The sequence below is a fragment of the Scophthalmus maximus genome, chromosome 13 (genome assembly GCF_022379125.1).
Source record: "Scophthalmus maximus strain ysfricsl-2021 chromosome 13, ASM2237912v1, whole genome shotgun sequence".
Lineage (NCBI taxonomy): Eukaryota > Metazoa > Chordata > Actinopteri > Pleuronectiformes > Scophthalmidae > Scophthalmus > Scophthalmus maximus.
Window position 1 is genome coordinate 5309947 of NC_061527.1, and position 20807 is coordinate 5330753.

General features: G+C 42.4%; 1 protein-coding gene and 1 long non-coding RNA gene across 2 annotated transcripts in view; one reads left to right on the forward strand and one right to left on the reverse strand.

Moving 5' to 3' along the window:
- The window catches only part of LOC118318099, a 29609-nt gene extending 25716 nt beyond the window's left edge, over positions 1 to 3893 (reverse strand). The window contains exons 1-2 of the long non-coding RNA XR_004795625.2: positions 3527 to 3893; positions 2795 to 2880 (exon numbers count right to left, since the gene is read on the reverse strand). This is a non-coding gene — a long non-coding RNA (uncharacterized LOC118318099). The remainder of the gene's footprint in view (positions 1 to 2794; positions 2881 to 3526) is intronic.
- The window catches only part of LOC118318097 (collagen alpha-1(XXIV) chain), a 78925-nt gene that overhangs the window by 4927 nt on the left and 53191 nt on the right, over positions 1 to 20807 (forward strand). The window contains exons 2-7 of the mRNA XM_035647431.2: positions 6006 to 6076; positions 9147 to 10522; positions 13599 to 13652; positions 16716 to 16769; positions 18694 to 18747; positions 19185 to 19238. Coding sequence (XP_035503324.1) covers positions 6006 to 6076; positions 9147 to 10522; positions 13599 to 13652; positions 16716 to 16769; positions 18694 to 18747; positions 19185 to 19238 — 1663 coding nt within the window. The remainder of the gene's footprint in view (positions 1 to 6005; positions 6077 to 9146; positions 10523 to 13598; positions 13653 to 16715; positions 16770 to 18693; positions 18748 to 19184; positions 19239 to 20807) is intronic.

Genomic DNA, 20807 nt, shown 5'->3' on the forward strand with positions numbered 1-20807 from the left:
ACCGAGACAGAACCTTGGCAAAGGGTTTGAATAGCCGACCACTTGTGCTTACTTTCATCACTGTCGATCTGCTGGAGCGATGAGTCTGTTTAGAGGCAGAGCCTCGGGGACGCCTTAAATAGCCCTGAATGGGGAAAATGCGTGACAGACAGGCAAAAAAAAAAAAAAATCTGTCTGAATCAGCATCAGATGGCCCCACTCGACTCTCCTAAAGGGAATGTTAAGTGTTATATTTAGTTTTTTCTTTTCTTACTTTTAAACCCTGCCAACTCCTAAGCATAACCAGCTACTCACTGGCTTTATAAATGTCATTTTTTTTAATACTCTCTCATATAAGATGAATGATTGTATTCATATACCCCTCCCTCGTTTTTTCCTCTATTGCCTTTTCCTGCTGTGGGGATATGTCTGTGTTTCCCGGCTGTGGAATGTCGCACTACTTTCTCGATGGGGAACAGGTGACAGAGACAGCTCATGATGTTCCTACTTACACTCTCTACTTACTTCTTGTTCTTTCTTTTTTGTGGCTTTAACTTGTTTTGGGGTTTTTTTCTTTCCTTTTTGCTTCTCCCCCCCACATCCTTTTTCTCGTCCTCTTACTTTTTTCTCTCTGTCTTTTCTCTTTGTTGCTCTCTTCCTTTTGCTCAAGTCTGCAAGGCCACTTTCCCCCCCTTTCTTCTGGTAAAACAAACATGGAGGCCTGTCTTTGGATTTCCCTCAAACAGGGCCACACAAACACTGGTAGCTTCTTTGCTGGGTTAATTCACAGGACAGATTATTTGGAAGACATATATAATGCGGTTTGTAGCTATACATCAAACTCACATCGCATCTTGTGATTGATGGCACCCCTTTAGGTAATCTTATGTAACTGTGCAGCACGATTACTACTGTGTCTCCATGTGTCCTCTGTACTTTCACTGTACAGTGGGAGAATTGCAAATCATCACAGCAGTTGCCAGAAGCCACTTGAGGTTGTGTGTGTCGCTTGTTGGAACGTCATAGAGAAGCAATGAATTATATATGTGCTCAATGTATCACTGACTTGGATTGCTGAAATACACAAAATCTATCCATCAATCTATCTATTTCATTAAATCAGAAGAAAAACATACCAGTCATACTTCATAATTTTTGTTGACGAGTATATTCAGCACTTAAACAGTGTAACACATGTTCTAAAGTTACAGACACTACTCGCTGTTAATATATCCAAATCACGTTCAGTTAAAAATGTCAGTTATTGACATTATATACATTGGCTACCAACAACAATGCATCCCCTCATGTTGGGTAAAGTAACACGGATGACAACATATTCTGCCATGTGTGCCCTTTAATGAACACTGATTGATGATAGGAATAAAGGCTTAAAACATGTGGCATGTGTTTTACATGTAGTTTATGTAACTCTGTGCCTCTTTAGTTGAAAACAGGCTACAGGTATTTTAGCAGAGCTGAATAAATCTCAAATATATCTCTTTGTTTATTTGTGGCCAAACTGAGTGACAATGCTAAATATCCATAAGATCCATGTAAAAAAAAAGAAAAAGTAGTGGCGTTCTTGACTGTCACACTGTGGATAAAAAAAGAGGAGCGGATGGACACAGAATACAAAATATGAAAAAAATAATATTTTTTACTCTTAGTGTTAATGCATATGTACCCCATTTAAAACAGGTTTAAACATATGATTTGCATATGGAAATCTTACCTGAAAATTGTTTACATTCTCATGGGTTCCTTTTAAATTTCTGTGGCCATTTACTGATTGAATAGATTCTGCTGCAGCCACATGGTGGGCAGTGCCACCTAGAGGTGGGGTCAGATAGGGTCAAAGTTCACCAGAGTCATACTGTTGGAAATGGAAAAGAAATCTTCGTAACTTTGTGGAATGTAAATAAAATAATTTGTTTCTTTTCTTTTCTAGTTCCACAAGATTTTTGCTTTTGCTTCATCTATTTTTATCATGATGACATTTTCAGGAGCATGAGCATTACTAGATGACTGATATGATATTTCACTGTTTTCATCTACAGTACAAAGTATCTGAGGTTTTTCAGAGCATGTAGGCAGATCATTGTCTACTGTTTGTTAAATAAGCCCACTGTTAACAAATCACTCTTTACAACTAGAAATAATTAATCATAACAGGCGTGCGTGACACTTCTTTCACTCTAAATCTTAGCTGGGGCTTAATTTCCCTCTTTGTGGTCATAGCCCTTCTGAACAACATTAAATTGTTATTAACTAAACTATGCCTGTGAGACAAAATCCATCATCTGGAAACAATAAAACTTGACACAAAAATGCGCTCTGCATGACTTTTCATGGCATTTTCAGATATAAAAATGTCAAAGTTGAAGGTCTCCGTAAATACAGGAATTAGGTCGTCTTTTAAGGGGCTCCAAGGCTTCTTTTTTTTTTCATGTGTTTCTGCCCATTGATGTCAGGTCACCATGGACAGGGGCTGCAAGTAATAATTATTTTTCATTTTCAATGAGTGAGTTATCAGTTACAGTGCATTCAGGAAGTATGCAGACTCTTTTCAAACAGGTTTTCCCCTCATCAATCTACACTAAACTAAAAATAGAAGTTAAGATATTATTCCAAATTTACTTAAAAAGGAAAAAACTGAATTATTACATTGATAAAGGAGTATTCTGACCGTTTGCAATGACACTCAAAAATGAGCTCAGGTGCCTCCCATTTCTCTTCATCATCTTCCAGATCCTTCTGCATTTGCATCTACCTGTAGAGTTGATTGATTAGATATGTTTTGAAAGGCACGCACCTGTTAATAAGGTCTCAGAGCCCAAAACCAGGGCAAAAACCAAGCCATGAGGTCATAAGTCCCGCCTGCAGAGCTCAGAGACAGATCTGGGGAAGGGAATAAAAGAACCATCTTCTGTATTAAAGCTTCAAAAGAGCACAGCAGCCTTCCTAATTCTTAAATGAAAGATGTGTGGAACGGGACAATTCGTGGAGCTGGCCTTCTGGCCAAACTGAGCAGTCAGGGGAGAAAGGCCTTGGTAACAGAGGAAGTGGGAGAAACTTCTAGAAGGACAACCATGACTGCAGCTCTCCTCCCGATCTTGGGTTTTATGGCAGAGTGAGTGTCCAGGCTCAGGCCTCTCCTCGGTGAACATTTGCAAAAAGCACCCAGAGGACTCCCAGACTGTGGGAAACGCAATTTCCTTGGTCCGATGAAACCAAAACTGAACAGTTTACCCTCATTTCTAAATTTTCTTGGGAGGTTGCAGAGACTACTTGTGTCATGTTTCCAGACAATGATGGATTTTGTCTGTGAGTCACAGTCGGTTAGTAACAACTCAACAAACTGTTCAAAGTTGTGCCCCACAAAAAGGGAAAAGGCCCAGATGTAAAGAGTTGCACAGAGCAGTTCATTTACTGTCAAAGTCTTTTTGGAGAAGTTGTTAACTGGACTTTAAAAACAACATTGATCAATTGTGACAGTCACACAGCGAGATTAATCACAGTTATCCAGCAACAACGTTTCACTTACATCAACTTCTCAAAGTCCTCAATCTTCTATCTTCTTCAAACTTCCCGGCGTCCGTCGGCAATAAGAGTCCCCCAGCAACCCGGACCAATAATATAGTCGGACCGTTGCTCACTTTGTGCCTTTTTTCTTTTCTTTTTCTTTTTAAATTTCCGTTGTGGCATTTGCATTCGTGTTGATCCTTCTATCCTTCTCTGCCACTATACGTTATGCCTTTATCACGGTCATAAATTTACTAATAAAAGCATCACGGTACATGCCTACTAGCTTGCTGAATCGTTGCCTCTGTGGCTTTTAGACAACGTTGCTCAAATTATTTTATTTTGAAAGGGATAAAAAGGAAACGTATATGTGCGTCGAGGACAAACAAGTTTATCGTGTCTCCGTGTTATTATTGTTGGTATGATTATTATTATTAGTGTTATAACAAAATGATGCTCATGAAAAGATATCGAGTAAGATTATTGCCTAAAATACCAAGCACGTACACGTTTCCGTGTTGTCCTTTCAAAATAAAAGCGTCTAACTTATCCATAGCGGAGCTATATATTACAGAGAATTGAACTAAAACAGCGTACAGCAAAAATGTTTAGCATAAATTAGTGCCTAGGGCGACACCTATGGTGTTTCTGTGTTTTATGTGTTTAGGGTATTTATGAAAATGTGGTCCGACATAGTGTGTTAACACATGGACGTGTGAAAGTCTCCAGAGGAGGGTGAGGTTTTGCGGTACACGTTCACCGTCCGTGTTTGTAAGACGTTTCTAATCTCTTCTCAAACTTGTCGGTGGTAAAAAAAAATGAATTGTTGTGCTGCACAATTAACATGTGAACAACTTGGCTCCGACTGCGTGTCTGAGGTTTAGCGTTTCTACGAGCGATGTTAGCTTGGTAACGTTAAGTGAAGTTGTCTAGTTGTCTGTCGCGTTGAACCACCGTTGACGTTTGAATGAACGTTGGCGACCGAGTCTTTACTTATTGTTAAACTCTTTTATACCAACATAAGAGTCGAGGACATTTAACAGCCGTGGTGTTTCATTACACCACTGACCGTTGGCGTGGTGGACATTCCTGCACAGGTGACGCTAATAATGTAAACAATGGTTTTGATTGGCTGCAGGTGTGTCGGCGCTGCTCAATTGCACGGTTTGCACACGTACCTAAATTGGACACGTTAATCAATAATGTCATTGATTAATCAATAATGTCATTGATCACACCTGTGTTTTCCCTGCCATTCACTGTCAAATTGACACTACCAGAAAAGATTGTTGTTGTAAGTGGCCATTTCCTATATTCTCCAAGCCAATTCCTGTAACTCAACTACTGTTGAGTTACAGGAAATATTTTAAATATCTTCTGTGTCAAATAATTGATCTATGTATCATCGCCTCTAAGCTGCTGATTTCAGGGAATGGTCAATAATAATGATAATAATACATTTTATCTATAACGCAGGTTTAATTTTGTACAAATCGCAAAGTGCTACAGAGTAAAAGCAGGATCATAAGATATAACAAGCATAAGAACAGTTGCTTAAAAATTCAGTTAGTTAAAAGTTTTTTTGTTTTTTTTTAAAGAAAAGTTTTTAGGCCTTGTTTGAAGGCCTCGACTGTCTGTTGAGCCCTCAGGTGGTCCGGGAGTGAGTTCCACAGATGAAGGGCGGCAGAACAGAAGGCGCCGTCTCCCATGGTCCGGAGTTTGGTTCTGGGAGGGGGGGATGAAGGCGGTTGCCATTTTGTGAACGGAGGTTTCGGGTTGATGTTTGCTGGGTGAGGAGTTCATTGAGGTAGAGTGGAGCATTGCCATGGATGCACTGGTGGGTCAGTCAGACTTCACACTGGGAAAAGAGACAAGTTGTAGTCTTTGGTGTGTTTCTCTGTCCACCATATTTCAACTGTGACTGAGACCAAACCTCAACAGGACACCAGTGTTTTTCTGTTGAGCTGTTTTAGCAGTTGAATTGAACGTTAGTTGGCTCACCTGTTTGCTGTGGCCACACTCATTAATCTCAGTGGGGTCAGGTTAATCAGTGTGCAGACTCTTTCTTTTAAGGGTGAAAAATCCACATGGAATGCATCTTTTATTATGAACAGTAATTCCTTGTGTTGCCTCACTCACAGCATGAAGGAGCATGTATGAATTTCCAGATCAGGCCCTCATGTACAGTTGTCATGTCTCGCTTGTGTTTCATTTTGGGAGTTTTCATCTCTGGCTGCAACGCATAGGGTGACCTGCTAAGTCATATGTGTCAATAATACTTATGTTTATATCTGTATTTTCCCTCTGATGGACTGAGAACCTGTGCGTCAAAAGAAAATAAGTACACATATGCATACATGTGGGGGGAAAAACAGTATCTACGTAGCAGAATTTGATTCAGAATTGATCACAATTCTGTCTACATGGCATTTTTTGTTTTCTCTAGGTTGCTTTTAAGATGAAGTAATCTATTATTAATTTGTTTATCTTTGTCCTTATAGGTGGAACTTTCTCCTGCTCCTGTCAGTATGCTCAGCAGTGCTCTCTGGAGACGAAGACTACCTAGCTCAAGGTAAATGGCAGAACCCTAAGACATAAGTTAACATTAGCATTGAGATTGTAAGTCACATCTCATTTTTAGCACGTCATCATCTCCAGCACTATGTTTCCTTATATGAAAGAGTTTCAGGTAATGAGGTATACAGAGTGTACATTTTGGAAAAAGAGAGCACTGGTTTCAGATTTATATAAAACATGTACACAGCAACTCAAAGGTAAGTTTTTATTGCTTTATCTTTCATATGGGAGCAAGTAGATATAGGGTCAGTAAGGTGCAAACAGGAGCTCATTTCGTTTTGCTCTTGTTCTCATTTTTAACCTTCTTTCTCAACATGTCTGCTCTTGCTCGTCGGGCCTCAGCCTGCATGTAGAAACTGCCAAAATAGCCTCTCAACTATTGCCACCTCACTTTTTACCTTCCTTGTTTCCTATCGGTGCTCTCGTCTCTTGTTTATCAGAGATGGCTTTAAATATGCCATCCTTCACCCGATGTGATTGAAGGATGTGGGTATGTTGCACTCCAAAAAAAAAACAAGCAAGCTTTGGATACTGATACAGACACTGACATGGCGCTCAACAGTCTGACATTGGTTCACAAACCAATTCTTTCAGAGGTGGTGTATCTCCAAAAACCAGAAACCAGAACATAACCTGAGGTGCTCTGGCGATCAAAGTTTGCAGCCAAGATCAGCATGCTGCAGCACCAAATCAGCATCCGCAATCAACACCACGTACCTGCTGCTACCTGAGGCACAAACCTACTAACAAAACATCTTTTTATCACCTGGCTCAGTTGCACACAACAAAAAGGAGCCACAGCAAAGGTAATGACTAAGAGAGTATATTTTATTAAGCCAAATTCTATTAAATTTATGTGTCAAATTAGATATTTGCAACTAAATGTACTACATTTATAAAGCACTTATAGCCTAAGGGCCATTCAGAGCACCTTACAGAACGAGTCACATTCACCCATTTACACAAAAATTCAGCGCTTCTTTATCACTCATACATTTCGGCATGTGGGCTGGAGGAGCCGGGGATCAAACCACAGATTTTTCTGATAATAGACGACCAGCTCCAGCTACAGCTCGGGAATCACAGCCACCCTCTACATGGGATGTGGTAATCAGTAACATCAGTGGTGTGTGTGGTGTCTATTCGTAAAGGATGTGGGTGCAGGTGTTTTAAGGTGCTAGTCAAAACATAAGGAGTAAATTAAGGCGACATAACCAAACCCAGATGTGGGGGTACCCGTGGAGAGAAGCTAGACCGCTGCCAAGATTGATGTAACCTAGAGCACATTGTGTGCCACAAATGTGAGGTACAGATCACACCTATCAGCTGTCTGCAAAGCAAACAGAGACACAGGTTAGTACCAGATCAAACCCCAAGAGGACCCCAGAGGGCGTCACAAGTCAGTACAACTTAGTTAATTTACTGCCATTTGAAGTATAATCCCACATATTCCTCCGGGTGCGACTTCCTTGAAAGAACTTGCCTGCGTTCAGGAAGAAAGAATGCTGTCAAAACAATCTAAAGAAAACTACATCACGTTTTGAATCAACGCCTTGCACCTCGTGACTTTGCTGAGAGGGTGTATTGTTTTTTGATTGGCATATTAATAGGCCACTGCCAGAAAATACCCCATACTGTAATGCACACTAGTATTGACCACATGATGAATTATTACATATCTGTTAACATCTCCACATGTGTGTGCATCATCTATTGGTCCTTGAGCAGAGAAAGTAAAACATCTGCCTCGAGGGTCCCTCTCCTTATTCCATCTTGTCCCTGTCCATATGTATCTGTAGTTAATATGCCCATTCCAAGCAGGATCAATCCGTCATAACGATGGGAGGAGGAATGCCCATGGAGTGCGAGAGCAGCTTTTCTTCACATATGAGACAGGTTAATTGGAATCTGAACTGACGTTACCCCGGGCAAAGAATGTGAAACACATATCGGTGCGTGCTTAAATCAGCTGCAGTTAGATATGTCTTCCTACTTCAACTGAGCGGCAGCTAAAAAACTCTGCAAAACTACATCCAGGATGAAACTGTACATGTGACTGACACTTTTCTCTTTCTGCGGCTCGATTTCACTTAGCTGAATTACATTACAATACATTCATTTAGCAGACGCTTTTGTCCAAAGCGTCTTACAATATGTGATATTGAAGTTATTAACCAAAAAGTGCAAAAAAAAAGAGAATACATAAACATTTATCAAATAGGGAAAAACATCTTCAAGTGCTCATTTTAGAATTTATTTTTCATTTTTTAAAGAGAACACACACACAGCATAAATTCTTCAAAGAATTACTGGTGCGCATGAGAATAGAATGACAAGACCATTTTGCAGGAAAGCTGCTCTCATGAATCTTTGGTGGCAGATTGATGCAAAAAGGCTGTGTGGACCGGTTTCCTGTATCCAAGTTCGGGCCCCATCCTTTAGTCCTCTCTACCCATCTGGACCCCAGGTGCCCTATTGGCACTTCTAGTGAAAAGCAGGCAGGAGTCACCAGCATCATCAAGAGAAATAAAATTATAATACAATTAAAATGATTAGACAAGGACTTTTTTTGGACAATTATCAAACCATTCAATGAACGGTGAGACCTGCAGTAATATCGACTGATTTTTCATGCAGTTTTTTCAAAAATTGCAGTTCTGGAAGTTCCCCTTTTTTGTTTAAAGGTTTAGTTAAACTAGTGCAATGTCTATTCAAAATGTGCCTGTTGGCAGAGGATGATTTCTCAGTCTGCGTTGGTCATGTTTTGGCATGCAAAAAAACCCCAACCTTGACAGAAACATACAGAATCCATCTGGATTCAGAAATCCCAGTCTGTCTGGGATGTGTTTGTTGGGAACTGTCCGCTAGCTGCACTGCTTTTTTAAATAACATCACATGTAGAGAAGCAACGTCTTAAGCTTTTTGAAGAATCGCTCCTCCCAAAAACTTAAAAGTCGACGCTACACTCCTTGTGTCCTCAGCAATACACCTGCCGTGTTGGACTTGAACTTGACTGCTGTGTGGCTCTGCATAATAACCTTACCTGTGTCTCCTCTGTTCTTCAGGAGTGGATATCCTCTATCGATTGGGGCTCACTGCTCAAAGCATAGACGATCCCTACGAGAGGACAAGTTCACCTTCGACTACTCAAACCACTGTTCCCTCACATTTAAATCTTCCTGGTTCTGGATATGGGGTATTACTCGACTCAAACTCCCTCTATGAGGCTCCAGCGGAAAGTTTGTTCCCGCCGGAGATTGGCGAGGAGTTTTCTGTCGTGGTTAGCGTAAGCTCCTGGCGAGCAAACAATGCTTTTCTTTTTAGTGTTAAAGATGGCAGGGACAGGCTGCGTTTTGGCATTCAGCTGCTGCCGCGCAGAGTGGTGGTTTACACCGCAGAGAAAGCCTCCATCTACTTCACCTACAACTGGCAGGATGGGCGCCAGCATCCTTTTGCTGTCGGAGTTCGTGCACACTCGGTGTCCTTCTATGCGGACTGTGGGGCGGTGCAGCAGCAGGAGCAAACCCTTGGGAGATCTCAGACGCTGTGGGATTCTGGGGGTCTCTTCACCCTGGGGAGGATGAACTCCAAAGCGGCAACGTTCCATGGTCGAGTCTGCCAACTAGATATCTATCCCTCAGCGCAGGCTGCCGCGCACTACTGCAGCTACCTGAAAAAACAGTGCCGACTGGCCGACACTTACCGATTGCCTCTGCCACATCCTGGTTTGGCTATCGAGGCAAATGACCCCCCGTCTGATCCCTTCACAAACTCCCTTGTTGGAGTAGCAGCTACTCGTCATACCCACACAGAAATCACAGCAGCTGTCAAACTGTCCCCCGATAGTTTGGTCACACAGAAATTGGCTCTGAGCCAAACAGTGCAACCTCATCCAGGGGACCAGAGCCATGTCTCTGCGTTGGATTCCCTTGCTCACTCCTCGCTTCGGCCTGAGACTCCCACCTCATCTACCCTGAGTGCTCGAGCAGCTCTGGATCTTGCCTATAGCACAACTATCACCAGCACCAAAGAGGTTTTGGTAAAAGGGACGAGGCCGCAGGGGGATACTGATTACTCTGAAAACAGCACAGAGGAAGGGAGCAGCTCCAGGAGCCTACAGACTCCAGATGCCACCCCGGGCCTGATTTCTCCCGTCAGGCAAAGTCGAGTGAAGGAAGGACTCAGGAACAACTCCATCAGCAGCTCCAGGGACTCTGGCTTTGGGTCCCAACAGACTCATCAGCTCCACCAGACTCATGTGAGAGTCAACGGTACCACTTTGTACCGGGATAATCAAGTGGACACCTCAGAGCAGCTCGATCTGGACGGCAGCTACGATGACGTAGACATGGGAGGATATGATTATGGATATGAGGGACCAGAATTCTTCTACGACTATGAGGAAGGTTTCAGCGGCCCCAAAGGAGAGCCAGGTCCTCCGGTAAGTCGCTGAGAGTGTGAGTGTTTGTGGAAGAGATTAAATCACTCTGGTCGGAAATGATCAATATAACAAGGCAATCAAAACTGATTTACGGCCACAACAGTTTAATGCAATGTAAAAATGTGACTTTCTCATATTCGCCAAGGGTACAGCTACACAAAAATCTTTTGGGGTGGCAGTGTAGTGATTTATGGTGTTATCATGTCCGAGCAACAGCTCAAATTTTTTCATGTATCTACAAGTTGCTAAAAAAACATGTCACTCCCTCGCTGAAATACTGCCAGCCACTTCTGCTCACTTCTGTTAGCGAGGATAACACACCTGAGGGTGAAGGTGTATCCTGGAGAAAGAAGGGAAAAAATCTGCCTCATTGTGTAATCTGGCTGTCAGGGGATCACTTTCCCCCTGAATGCACTTTTATTGCCCAGATTATCAGGTATTGCTTTTGTTTCCACGAGTGAGATGTGTCGGGGCTTTCTTCTTTGTAATCTCTTTGAAATTTTTTGAGAGTATGTAATGATGTAATGTGTTTTCATTGATCTGCCTGTTTCCATACTTCTACCTGAGCTATAAACCGCCTGCAGGCTGGAACACAGTGTAGCCAGCACGGAGTTATTGCTGCTTACCTTTACATCTCAGAGCCGCACCGTGCTGCAGCGTTAAGAGCATGATACAGTCACTCCAAACATTTGAATGCTGGGTCAGCTGAGGGTCAGTGCATCAGTCTGTGTCAGGGTTTTCCCCCAAGTGCATAAAAATATTCAGCTGGACGAAAATAGTAGCCAGCTGTATGTGTGTGTGTTGTGTGACTGTGTGGGAAGAAGGTTTCTCCCAAATTTTTTATTATCCAAATTAGCCACAGAGTTCGTCTCCTCTCTAAAACAAATGGACCTGGGGATTGAATAGGGGCAAAACACAGAATGAAACGGTTTCACGTAAAAAAAAATCTTGAGTTTCTCTGGCGGACAGTGGTGGACACTGCATGGGCATCAGTCCGGTGTTAGCCGAGCTTCTGCTACGATAGCTCAGTTTGTTTTCAGGTGCGCCAAGTGTTTTTAGGTGAGGGGTCCTTCAGTGTTCATTGTAACGGTTGTTTTACCCAAAGAGCCAAATTATCTGGAGAGGTCTTCTACTCCAAAATAAACTGACCAGGTGATTAAAACTGGTAAAAACACTGAATAAAGCAGTTTCACAACTTGACTTGAAACAATTACAAAGTAGCTGGCTTGAAATGTTTTAATGTTTAAAGTTTTATATTTGGTTTTATTTGTATTTTATTTTTATTTGTAGTCATTTCTAAGTTTATGAATTGATAACGACATCTTAGGAACTATTGTCAAGTAAATCGGCCAATAATATCAGTATCAGAAGTTTTTCTCCCTGATATTAGCATCGGCATCATCCCCAAAAATCCATATCGATCAGGCTTAAATTTATTATTCAGGCTAACATGAAGCCAGGGATCGTCAAGCTGCTTTAAAAACTAAGTCTACAACCAACTTAACTTAATGGATACAACTTGGAGCATGAACAGAAAATTGTACAGCATAATGAAACAAGAAATTGTATTTCATGTGCTCTCTCAGGGAACATAAAGTAGATTGGATATGCACCCCAGTGCTAATACAGTGGACTGGACTGGTGAATCACTATTTGCAAATGTGTCTGGAAAGATATCAGACTGATGTGAGCTTATTAAAACAGTTACACTCTGACATTACCACTTCTGATGAGTCTGTAATTGTCACTAGTTTTTTTGTTGTTGTCCTTTCTTAGGATATAAATTTGATGGTGTTACTGTTGTCCTGTGGAGGAAATGTGTATTGACCTGTGATTAAGTTGTGAAACACATATTGTTGTGTTGTTGGCTGGTGACTCTTTAGCTATCTTGAAAACTTGTGATAGATTATTGCACAATCTTAAGTCGATTGCAATTTCATTGGGGAATTTCTTTCTTTTTTTAAAATTCTCTTTTCTTTGTTATGTAAAAATGACCTAATTGGATCAGGTTTGATTATTTGTGATCATGAAAATGCTTCAGAGCAAATCTGAACAATTCCGAAGGAGGGTGGAAGTAAAGACACCAGTCGCCACCTTAATCTTCTCCATAATGCATTTTCCTCTGTTACAAGGTCTGTTATTATCCACTCATTTGTCGAGGGGTAACTAAAGGGGGTGTTGTAATTCAGCTCAAGTTGATGACACTCAATGCATCAAGTTCAATGATTCACTGTTCCCTTCCACTCTCCAGAACATTGACTTCTTGAGATTACTCCACTGGGAAAGATTTGACCCTTGTCTGAATAGCAATGTTGAAAGCATGTGAATACTACCATGTTACTGCTCAAGTGCCTCGGCCTCTTTGGTCCCTGTTGTTGTGGCGAAGGCGGTGGTGTGCTCACAGTTTCCATGTGTCTGTGTGTGGGAGTCCAGAGGAACAAACAGCTGTTTCTTTATTCATCATGTGTCCCACTGTGCCCAGTGACAGCCTCAAACAGGGGGATGAGGATGCTCCACTGGACACCCTGTTGCTATAGCAACAATTCAGAATAGTGAATAGAATATTTCAAAGTATGTTTTCATTTAAACCTCTGATTACTATAGATTTTTGTTTTGACGTGGAGATGGATTTGGGGAGTAGCAGAGCAGCCAAGGAAGAGGGGGATTTCCTTCCTACTCCTCAGCTGACCTTTAGAAACATCAGCGATCTCTCTGTCATGTATTCAAAAAGAATTTTCCAATGCCCTTTGAGTGTAAATTTTAATTGAGTCAGTGCAAAGCACTGTTGCCTCAACGCAAGAAGGTTCTTGTTGGCATGTTCTCCCCGCATCTGCGTGGGGTTCCCTGAGGGTTCTCCGGAGTTCATACTACACCACTGATGGGGTCACTACATGATCTTGCACCAGGAGAAACCCCCGACTCACACATATCGATTGATTTTGCTCCGATCTGATGCTTTTGTCTGCAAGTGTGGAAATTTTATTTCGGCATTGACATTGGCTCTATGTCCTTTACTTTTTCCCCCATTCTCTCTCTTTGTCCATCTCTTCTTTCTCTCCCTGTCTCTTGGATTTAGGGTCCTCCCGGTCCCCCTGGTTTACCTGGTCCTCAGGGAAAAAGAGGTTCTCGGGTAAGTAACCTGTGCAAAGGTATTGATAAAGAGGCAGCATGCTAAATTAAAGTTTGTTTAATTTGTTGATCAGGAGGGGCATTACATCCCACTCTGTCCTCAGCTTTGAACGGCACCGTTTCCATAGCTAGATAGAATGTTACCCCGTCATATCCTTCCATTGTTTTTCTGTTGTTGTTGTATGTCTTTGACTTCTCCAATGTATCGGTCAGTGATGACTGTCGATGTTTTGGCAAATTGTGAGATACAGATCAGTGGGTTTGTCCAGACCTGAGTAATACACTCTTGGCATCTTCCTGCTGACAAATGTTGCCCAACTAGTGATGTCAGCGATGTCTAAACCATGATCTAAACGCATTTAGAGCAAATAACTACTTAATTATAGTGTTTATTCAGTGTTTGTCATACATAGGCTCTTCTTGAGGAGCCCGCCAAGTTAGCTTCAATTACTTGGTTTCAACTTATCGAGAATTAAAACGCCTTATTTCACTCTTTTCAAAACTAAATAATGTTGATGAGTTGCCTGCGCTGCTGTAAATGAGCGGCGACCTGAGGCTTCTCTGTGTGCACTCGCCTCTACCGAAGCAAGAGAGGCATTTATGGAATGTTGATAAATTGTGGTGTCTTCAAGAGACATCTGTACATTTTACTCATAGAAAATAACCTGGGTTATACGCACAACTTCATAACTTTGAGTCTTTGCGTGCCCATCTGTTCACACACCACCACACCACCCACCACAACCATTAGTAAATTCTCAACCTGTAGGAAACAGCAGAGGTGTTCATAGTTTCTTTACAGTCCATAAAGGTGAAAGGAGTTAAACCTTTTCATACCACAATAGAAAATATTTACCTTGCCAATAAAAACATTTTTCAGCACAACGTTGCCTATGTAACCAGACAATGAATTTTTCACTTTGACAACATATTAGACATATAGGGTGTGCTTGAAAAGACAGATGTGTAGAAAAGGGGCCATGTTGTATAGATTTACCTTTTGAAATGGTAGCCACTGCACAGGTGGCCATCAGAGCACAGAAAGTGTTGTGATTTGAAGATTTTAATGTTTTTTTCATCTTTTGGTATGGCAGTCAGCTGGCATAGGACATATGTGTTTTGCCATTATTTATTGTCAACGCTCCAGCTGCAGCTGTCTGGTTAAAAAAAGGTGCTGACAGTTTGCGGCTAGTGTGATTAAACCCGGGATCAAGCCTAGCTTTGTAAAAGTGCTTGACAATGAGATAATTTCCCTTTTGAAGTTGCAGGGAACTTTGTTTACTTGTCAGCGCCTACAGCGCATCAAGGTCAAGTTACAGTACCAAACCACTCCAGGTGCAACCAGCTGCAGTGTTGGCAGCACCGGCTGCGTCTCTCCGCTCTGATCTCAGGACTGCAACTGTGTGCAACTGCCAAGGCTGTCATGATGCAATGCTGCGATCATGCCACAGGCCCCAGAGGCATATTTAAACAGAACAAGGCACATTTTTTACTACATGAATGTGGTATGTGTGAGAGGGAACGTGTATGAATATTTCACTCAAAGCTCCACCCTGCACAGTTTTATTAATTACCAGTGACAAATCGTTGCTAGGAAATGTGATTCATTCATGTTTTTGTGCATGAGCTTATACTGCATGTTGTTTTAATCTATCCTCAGACAATGTAGGAAGATCCAGAAAGTTGGAGTACCAGACAGCTCTGCACAATATTTGGTAGACAGGACTCTACAATTATGAAAAGTTATCACGCAGTGGTTATTTTAATGTTTTGTGATGACGATTGCGAGGCGTTCATTCGGTGACAGCAGCACAGTGAAAGACCAGGTCATAACTTGTGTTGCTGCAGAACTGGAGCCGAGTTGAACTTTGTTGACCGACGACGACCCTGCGTTGTTTCGGTGTATCCCCCTGCATTAGCATCTCGTAACATTGACAGACTGACTCCATTCAAACCAATGAGAGGACTGTGTTTTTCATGCAGGGCTCAGTCTGAAAGTGTCCTTGTGTTCTGATTTCAACAGAGAACCCAACAGGCAGACTACAAGGCAGACAGACAGGCTGGTAGAGACAGAGAGGTGGCAGACAGTAAGAAAAAAAAAGAATGTCTCCCAGTAAAAGGCTTGGAAAGCACATGGCTGATACAGAACATACTCTTAAGCCCATAGGCGAACTCATAAAGTAAAGACGGAGGGAGGCCGGGAATCATTATGTGGTGGGAAGCTGAGGGCCGTGAGCGATGCTGTGGTCGTGTCTCTGCTGTCTCAGCACTGAGCAGCAGGCTGATTACGCTGCCTCTGATTGTTAACGTTATCAGACTCGAAGCCCGTGAAGCAGAGGCATGCCATGTGGTGCGGGCAGTTGTTATGGAAACGGACTGGGGGTTGCTTTATTGTTTCTCGTTCTCAAGGCGGTGATTGAAGCAGTAATCAAGGGTTTTGACTACGTTGGAGAGAGCTGCTTCCTTTTTTTGTACTGCTATTTAGCCATTCCACCAGTGTGGTGTACACTGTAGGAATAAGTCCGCATATGTACTTGTGCATTCAGAGCGTAACTGTGGTGTTTAAGGAGTAAACTTGTTTTTGAGCACTGAGAACAAACATGAAATAATAAAAATATGTATGCTAATGTTATGTGCAACTTTTGTATTCACTGATTCCACTGCAAATAGATACGTTCACGTTATCTCCCTTTAGTTAACATTGCTGCCGGAAATGTGGCTGTCTCATGATGCGCTCTGACCAAACGTGATACATACAAAATCAAAGCAAAGACGCGCATAGATGCAAATTTCACATCAATCTTGTTGGGCGAAGCAAATGGCGCAATGCAACGGGCGTCATTCGTTTCACCTGCTCGAGTTGAAATATTTGATCTGAAGCAAAAAGTCCCGAAAGCCAATTGCCGTTGAGATTCGGGTCCGAAAGAGAACGTGCGAATATCCGTGGGTTGTGTTTACCATGCCAATACTGACCTTTTCTTGTCAACAACAAACAATAGTCTAATGTGCGCTCTCTCTCTCTCTCTCTCTCTCTCTCTCTCTCTCTCTCTCTCTCTCTGTTCAGGGTCCCACCGGTCCACATGGAAGTCCAGGACAGCCCGGACCACCTGGGCCCAAGGTGACTAAAATCTGTTGGGGATTATTAAAAAAAATCTGTGCTATATCTTTTACTATTTATATTTTCTATGAAAAACCAAGGACGGTGAAAAACAGTTGGCTAATACTAGTTGACATGTGGAACATGTTGCTCACTCCCTGGTCAGGTGCAGAGGGGTGTGTTTGTGTGTGTGTGTGTGTGTGTGTGTGTGTGTGATTTTTGTAATCAGTATGTCAGCTTAAGTTTAGTGGTGTTAATGTGAGTGATGTTAATCCTCTAACATCTAATGTTTAAAAGCAGTATGCACATTTTACGCCATGTCTCAAACCTGAATTATGCATGTGACATGACCCTGGACCCCTGCCTGCATTTATAAAGCCTCTCCGGCATCTAAAGCTCACGTTGCCCAACAAGACACTGTTGTAGTGATGTCACAAGGTCACTGAATTGTCTTTTTAAATCTTGCACACACTTAAAACGTGTAATTGAATGTCCATAATGTCTATAATGGCAGAGGCTGATGTGTTGGTCCCCAAAGAGCCAGTCTCTGCTGCCCTGAGCAGGTGCAGGTAGCATTAAATCTGTCACAGCCAGGAGTAGGAAAGCACAGAGAAGCCACAGTGAAGCATAAAAGAACTGGAGGGGACGTGGGTGGTTGTTGGCATATGACAAACCCTGTAGCCTGGATCATTCAGATTTTTACCATCGTCGTGATACTAACTTCACACAAAGGGGAAAAAAAGATTTTTGTTTTTCAAATGTTTGATAAGTTCTACCCAGATTTGGACCAGATGTGAAGGATACATGGGTACAACTACGCGAGGATGTGGGCAGCAGATGGTCGTGGTGACTGTGGTCCTGACTGGTTACACCACAGTTTGGCTACAGAACAGAACATAAAACAACGAGCGTTTTCGTTGTCCCGCCTCCCCCTCCTTTGTCTTTTGATGTGGAACGTGTAGCTTGCAGCTCCTTGCTCGGATGAGACAAATTTATGAAGGTGCTTGTCATGAATGACGATCTCTTCACCTGCCTCACCCGGGCCCCGGCACACATAAAGCAAAGAATGTTCTGTTTTCCTCCTTGATTAGTCGAACTGCACAGGGAGACGGATGGTTTTTTTTCCGTGGCACCTCTGACCTCGACGTGCTGTGCACATTTGGCCAAAGGCCTGTGGTTGTCGTGAAATACGTACTAGTCGTCACATGCTCACTTCAGCCTGTAACACCCACATTCATGTGAACACATGCAGCACATAATCACCAAGAGTGCGTCCAATACTATAGTGAATTGAGTGAGTCATTCGCACCCCAAACCCCTTTGTGGAGGTGGAGCAGGGACTGAGAGACTCTTTGTCTCATTTGGAAAATATCTTCGCAAGAAATGCATTTGGTTACTTGGACAAATCCAGACGAATATACTCTGAGCTGATGTGTTTTAAGCACAAGCAGAAATGTTGTGACAATGTATTTTCAGGACTTTAACAAGCCTTTCAATCTGCTTCATGCACTGTTGACTTATTTTTTTCCCCAAAAAGAAACAAACACTGGTCTTATGCTGAAGTAGACAACTGCCCCCCCCCCAAAAAAACTTGTATGCCTCACTGGCTGTCAGTCAAAACTGTGGAAATATGATGCTCAAAATTTAAAGAAGTGTGTGGAACGGGTACCGGCAGCTTTTCTCTGCCAGACGCAGCAAAATTCATGATGAAAGGGGCTGAAATGAGTAACCATAAACTAAAGAAAAGACATGTGTAAAAGATGCATCCCTCTCTCGGCCATGTTGGTTTTCTTGCCATTTTGAATGTAAAACAGACATTTTAAATTTCAAAGCCACATTTAAAGGGGCATTAAGCAGTACTGGAGAGAGCTTGTTTCTCTCTTTGTTGTTGTCGTGATTAACAACCACAGGACTCAAACGTTCTAAGAAACTGTTTCTGTTCTAGGGTTCGAAGGGAGACCCCGGACTGTCTCCAGGCCAGGCTGTACCAGGAGAGAAGGTAAGAAGTTCTGCCGTCGGTCTCTGTGTCCCTGTGCTCCTTCCTCAATTTCTCCCAGGCCCCTTTCTTTTTTAAATCCTTTATGAATATATATATATCCCTCATCTGTTACCCATGTCTGTCGCAAAGCCTTCAAAGTGGTACTTGCTTCCAGACTTAACATCATCAGTGTTTTAATATCCGCTCACCGATTGCTTTTTCTCTACTGTCGATTGCAAAATAAATGCTAAAATGGTAGTTCACATCAAACAGTATAAATATTTTTTTTATTTTAAGTAGTAAAGACTAACAATTCTGCTGATGAATCACTAAGTTAATCAATTTCTAAATTGTGGTTGATGAAACGCCGATTATTTTTTGTGCTGGAAAATGTTATGTAATTATTCTAAATTAATTCACTTTCCTCTGTTTGTAATGCTACTCTCTCTTTCATTCAGGGAGACAGAGGTCCACCAGGTTTGCCAGGGCCAGATGGATTCCAAGGTCTACCGGTAAGATTTATTGTGTTTAAACTAGCAGCTGATGCAGAAGGATGAAGAAGGTTCTCTGTTCTCTTGTCTGCCTTTGGTCTTTCTTTCTGTCTCTACTTCTACAGACAGAAATATGTACATATACTAGTTTGTTCATCACCAAGTTCCATATTTTTCCACCATCTTTCCACCTCACACTGTCTTCACTACCTTTTAAAATAGCTCTGCCTCTCCATACATCTGACTGTGCTGCTGCCCATGTCAGCCAGAGAGCTTCAGAGTTGTGCTGCTGGGATGTTTTTGCTGTCTCGCTTAAACCTGATAGGCTCTGAGGTCACGGTCAAAAGACATCCGAAAGAGGAAAGGCACCCTGCCTAGGGTCAGGGAGTCAATGACGTGCACTATATACCATGCCTCCTCAGATCAGAGGTCGTCATGCCTAAAGGAGAATTTCGTGGGTGTTTTCTATCGATAAAATGACAGTTGGTGGCATTCATCCTATGTCCACCAGTGTCATTCACACACATGTTCATGTCGTGCATTTGTTAAATCAGATCACATTTGACACTCTAGGTCTTTGTCGTAAGGCCCCGCTGCTGCCGCTGTGTTCAGCGCAACTGTTGAACTTGCAGCCTTTTGATGCAGAGCAGACTCTAACAAACAGACATCAGCTGTCGTAGGTCACCTTGTCGCCCCCATGGTTATGTCTACATAGCTGTCAAGGTAGCCTCTTATTTAAAAAGTCTGGTCTTCACATACAGTGGCGTACCAAAGTCTGAGGAGACCACATTCCCGTAAGTGCCATGCCATTCCACCATCTTGCCTCTCAGGAGGCCATCCCAGTGTTTGCAGTAGCTGAACCTAATATACTCAGCGCGTGAACTATGCCCCGTCAGGTATTTTCAGAGGAAATGAGTGACTCGGGGTCTGTGCTCTTTACCCCCAAGTGGCCCTTTTTTATTGAGTGCGAAGGCTCACATGTCACAACCTCGGAAGCATACGGCCGAGTCGGTGGCGCTGTTCAAGGTCGCTGGCTGCCCCGCAGGGATGCTGACCTGGCCCTGACCTTATGCTTTAGAGCCGTTAACAGTTGTTGTTGATCATCATGTAAGAGGAAAAATATTAAACCCAGATTAGTTCACAGAGAAGTGCTTGTTGACTAAATATGGGATTTGATTTAACTGAAGCACAAAACTGACAATGGATTAGAATGATCCAATTTGTCCTCGAAGAACTGTATCACATTTGACTAGTTCCATAATAATTTTCTTCTACTGTTCTATTTATTTTTAACCATGAAATAGCACAGCTCTAGGGAAGGCAGCGTTGGTCGGGCAGTTAGTCCACCGCCTCCGTCCAGACTGAAATATTTCAACAACTATGACATCATGGATTGCCATGTAACTGTACAAACATTAATTGACCCCAGAAGATGAATCTTCTTGACTTTGGTGATCCCCCACCAGCAGATGTCATGTGTCATAGTCTTGGCAACTTCTGAATGGATTGGCGTGGAAGTTGGTAGAGATATCCAGAGGATCCCAGAGGATGATGCCGATGACTTTACGACATAAATTGTTAGTGGGAAAG